Source organism: Mus caroli, unplaced genomic scaffold, assembly GCF_978045245.1.
Source record: "Mus caroli unplaced genomic scaffold, Mus_caroli_1 scaffold_8, whole genome shotgun sequence".
Lineage (NCBI taxonomy): Eukaryota > Metazoa > Chordata > Mammalia > Rodentia > Muridae > Mus > Mus caroli.
The window spans coordinates 60,309,739-60,314,505 of NW_028227263.1; the positions used below are offsets into that span (position 1 = coordinate 60,309,739).

The following is a 4,767-nucleotide window of genomic DNA, read 5'->3' on the forward strand; positions in this document are numbered from 1 at the left end:
TTGTGGTTATTTTACCTACAATTAGATATATGTAGAAGTATAATATATAGTATACATGAATATGTCCATGAGAACTCTATTCACTCTAATGGTAAGAATTCTCACTTTCATCAAGAAATAGGATTATTAAAAGATGCTAAAGAGGTGGGCAGTGGTGGCACATACCTTTAATCCCAGCACTTGTGAGGCAGAGACAGGTGGATCTCTGAGTTGGAGACCAGCCTGGTCTGAGTTCCAGGAGAGCCAGGGATTCACAGAGAAACCCTGTCACAAAAGAAAAAAAGAAAAAAAAAAAAAGATCCTAAAGATAAATATTTCAGAGATCAGGAACATTAAATAGATGTTTATAAACAAATGTCTGTTTTAATTCAGGTCTCTGTCCTCTTCCAACTCATATGTAAATAAGGTACATAAATTTAAAAGTGTGGGTAGCTCTTTCTACTAACAAGGTGTACTACACAGCTGTGAAGGCCTTTACTAGCAACTATATCATCTACTGATTTCTGTATTTTCACATTAAGGTATGACTTCCTTGAGGTAAGGCAGTCCATGTTCTTCTTTGGTTTTCAGTAAAGTTATTAGGATTCCATCCCTGCCCTATAATCTGTGTGATACAATGATAAATATGTTACCTATTTACATTGTGTTTCATTTTGAAGAGTTAGATGGTTAAATTATTTATATTAGATATTTACTATCAATATGAAGTGAGATGGCCCATGTATATTGTATGTAAAATGTCTATTATGTTTCCAACAGTCTTCATTTTCTCTGGTTGCTATGCATCATTTCTTACCACAATAGAAACACATAGTTTGCTCCAGTTCTGATTGCCACTCACCTACGATCACCTGGGTGCTGTTGATCCCTTTCAGGGCAGAGAAAAAGAAATATGGATGTAAAAAATCAAACAGCAGTGACCGAGTTTATTTTTCTAGGGTTTCCAGGCTCCTCGTCACTGCGGCTCCCATTGTTTATGATGTTTCTAACTGTGTATTTGCTGTCTCTCATGGGAAACACTCTCATTATTTTCCTTATTCTTGTGGATTCCACATTACAGACACCCATGTACATTTTCTTAGGAAACCTATCGTTCCTGGAGATCTGGTACACTACAGCCACGGTGCCTAAGTTGCTGGCTACATGTGTTACAAAGGTTGTCACCATTCCTGTTGCAGGCTGCATCACTCAGTACTATTTCTTCTTCTCCCTGGGAGCCACTGAGTGCATCTTGCTAGCAGTTATGGCTTATGACAGGCATGTGGCTGTATGCCGCCCTCTGCATTACTCACTTCTTATGAGTGTTCACATTTGCCTGAGGTTTTCAGCTGCATCATGGGTTGGAGGCTTCCTTGCCCCTCTGCTACCTACCATACTTATCTCTCAGCTAAACTTTTGTGGCCCGCAGAAAATCAACCATTTTTTTTGTGACTCTGACCCCATCTTTAAACTCTCCTGTTCAGACACATTCTTGGTGGAAGCCTTGGGTTACACCTGCAGTTCTGTGGTGATTCTCAGTTCTTTTCTTCTCACAATGAGCTCCTATGGCAACATCGTGGTCACAATAATCAGGCTGTCTTCCCGGGAAGCAAGGAAGAAAACATTCTCAACTTGTGCCTCCCATCTCACAGTAGTGACCATCTACTATGGCACCATAATCTTCGCATATGTTCGACCTCCAGCTAAATACAACTTCACAATTGGCAAAGTGGTCTCAGTGTTCTACTGCGTGATCACCCCTTTAGTCAATCCTCTCATATATACCCTGAGAAACAAAGATGTGATGAAAGCTTTCCAGAAATTTCTATCCCAAAAGAAGTTTTTAATGGGCAAAAACATGCATGGACTTTGAGAAAGCAACAATTACAACCTGGAGAGTAGTCTTAGGCCTTATTTAATCATGGTAAGTATTTGAATTTGGTAGTGAATGTTTATTGAATGAATTCATTTTTGAGGTCTTTTGCTTAGGTTTCCATTAGACTCTTACAAGGAGGCACACTGGTTCATTTACTACAAATTTTATGGAGTAGGCTTTCTTTAAAACTATTCATTTGGAGGGAACGAACTGTGGAAAATTTTATAGGCAAGAGTTTTCATTGTTTATTCTGTCATTTTGTTGTTATACTAAATGTTATAAATAGAATAGCTATAACAAAACTTTTCAGTAGCATTCAAAGCAAACTATGAAGTTTGCAGAAGTAATATTGTCAGAGTTCATTTTTAAAACCAAAAAGAATAGTGTTTCTAGTTAACATAGCAAGCTCTTCTCTCAAGAATAAAGAAAAAAAAAAGTAAGGCGCTAGAAGTTTTCCATTGCTACTTAATGGAAATTAATAATCTTTATTTTTTTTTTATTTATTTTAGTTCATTTTAGGAACAGAAGAGATGGCAAGGAAGGGTAAATCATAAATATCTTACTGGTGAGTGTTTATGAGGCTGCTTCTATAGTGGCGTTCCTTCTAAATGTGAGAGTGAGTGCCATCAGAAAGAACTTAGAGAATCTGCAATACCACCATAGACACAGGGTGAGAATCTGCAGTACAACAAATCACCAGAAGACTGCTACCCAGAGTGAATCTTAAGAGCCACTATATGGGGTAATTAAGAGATTATAATAAAATAAGAGATTTGTACACAAGCTCATGCCTGATATTTTTCTTGAACTCGAACATGAAATCTTACTGGAATACATAAAAGTTATAAGATTATTTTTGCTTCTTAAAATTATTTTAATCATTAAAACTTTCATAGAGGTGTGTAATAATCTGGTCACATTAACCCCTTCCTGAATGCCTTATTGTTTCCCCATCCCCAACAAAGCCCTCTGTGCTGAAAAAGTCCCCACTCCACTTTCACATCTCTCTGCTTTATGACCATGTTTATCAAGGGACTTTGTTTGGGCATGAGTGTGGAGCTATCCACTGAAACATGGATCAGTGGCTACAAAATTGAAGACATTGAATTTCACTTCTCTGACAACCTTCAGGTGTCAATAGTTTTCCTGGGAAGTTTCAGTTCTCATGAGGACATCCCAATCTAAGAATATTTACATGCTAAGTCTAGGCATATGCCTCGAGAAAGCAAGAGTAGATGTTGTGAGTTCACAAACACCATTTTTTTTCATGCTCTTATATTCTTTCCACCACCGAATTCAAAGTGTTTTCTGAACCTTGTAGGTGTTTAATGTGTAGCCCCATTAAGGCAGAAGACTCAACAGTAACTTGTTATCAGCACCTTCACCAGCCCCAAATCTCATTAACACTTCACATTATAATCAAGCTTCTCTGACCAAGGCTCAGAGCATCATGAATCTGATTATGAATGTAAATATTTAGGAGCCAGTTTGACAAGTCTGTTTAACAAAATAAAATTACCATGTTCCCAAATAGGATCATTATCACCTCAGTCATGTGTCTTTGATCAGTTATCAATTGGAGGAAAGGCCCTTGATCCTATGGAGTCTCTATGCCCAACACAGGAAAATTATAGTGCAGTGAGGCAGGAGTGGGTGGGTGAGTGGGGGAGCTCCCTCACAGAAGCATAGGGTAGTAGGGATATGATAGGGGAGATGTGGAGTGGAAACCAGGAAGGTGGATCACATTTAAAATATAAATACATAAAATGACCAATAATAATAAAAAAGAAAGTATAAGACATGAACTTGCCTCTATGGAGTTGGACTCAGATGCGAACAGGAAATGGTGGACTTCAATACGGGCAATGACGTTATTGCACGCAGTGAGCACATATATCGTCACGTGAGAATTTGTATTTAAATATGCAAAGGCTATAACTAGTAAATATTATAGCCAACATTTCCTTAATTTTTATATTTAAAGCTATATATATTTTTTCCTGAGCTTTTGTCAAAATAACTTTTACATGCATGTATGATATTTGCACCAAAATGTACCATAGTATCGTCTAAAATTTAATTTTCCACAAAATATATCAAATATACCAAAATAATATATGGGAATAATATCAAGAAAACATTCTGAACTGACAAAAAGGTATTTCTATATAATATCCAATTTATGGTGATTTTCTTATTTCATTGATGAATAGTAACTTATTTCTATAATCAGACACTGTGGAGGATTTTTAATAATATGTTGGATATAGACTTTGAAATTTCCATGATTTTTGTAATTCACTTAATATTTTCATCAATAAATTTGGAAATACACCTTGGTTTGAAAGTTCATTTTCTTCTGTAACTATGAAACTTCATGGAAGTGCTTATATGTCTTATAAAGCCCTTTGAACTAATGACTACATTGTGTGTTAACACACTTATACAAGCAGTAGCAGGTAAAATGTTGTTATTTGTGATTTGTGCACATTTATTTAATTCCCTAATAAAATTATTTTAAATACCTTATTTGATTAGCAGAATATTTTCCTATAGTGCACCTTTGCAAAAAATCAATGACACCAATATTTCCAAGTTTATTTTTTTTTGTGTGAACAATTCATGCACTGAATTTCAATTTACACATGTTCGAATACCTCTGGGATATTTGTGAAGTGTGAATTGTGAGCAATAAAATAAAATTCTGAAATCAATTATTTACATCAACCTTAAGAAAAATAAAACTATCATTCTTTTAGTGTTTAAGTATAAAACCAGAGTATTCATTACTTCCATTTCTAGTATTTAATAATAGGACTGAAATATGAATATATATAAATATATATATATGTATATATATATATATATACATATATATATATATTTGTATAAGACATAAGATACATGGGCCG

General features: G+C 35.2%; 1 protein-coding gene across 1 annotated transcript; it reads left to right on the forward strand.

Moving 5' to 3' along the window:
• Nucleotides 1-892: 892 nt before the first annotated feature.
• On the forward strand, nt 893-2,499 carry LOC110299467 (olfactory receptor 6F1-like). The gene is made up of 2 exons (XM_021169170.2): nt 893-1,903; nt 2,365-2,499. Exon 1 carries the CDS (start codon nt 893-895, stop codon nt 1,850-1,852), a length of 960 nt encoding a protein of 319 aa, XP_021024829.1. The 3' UTR covers nt 1,853-1,903; nt 2,365-2,499.
• Nucleotides 2,500-4,767: the final 2,268 nt, after the last annotated feature.

Coding starts and splice junctions, on each gene's coding strand:
- LOC110299467 (XM_021169170.2), top strand. CDS start 893: ATGGATGTAAAAAATCAAACAGCAGTGACCGAGTTTATTTTTCTAGGG.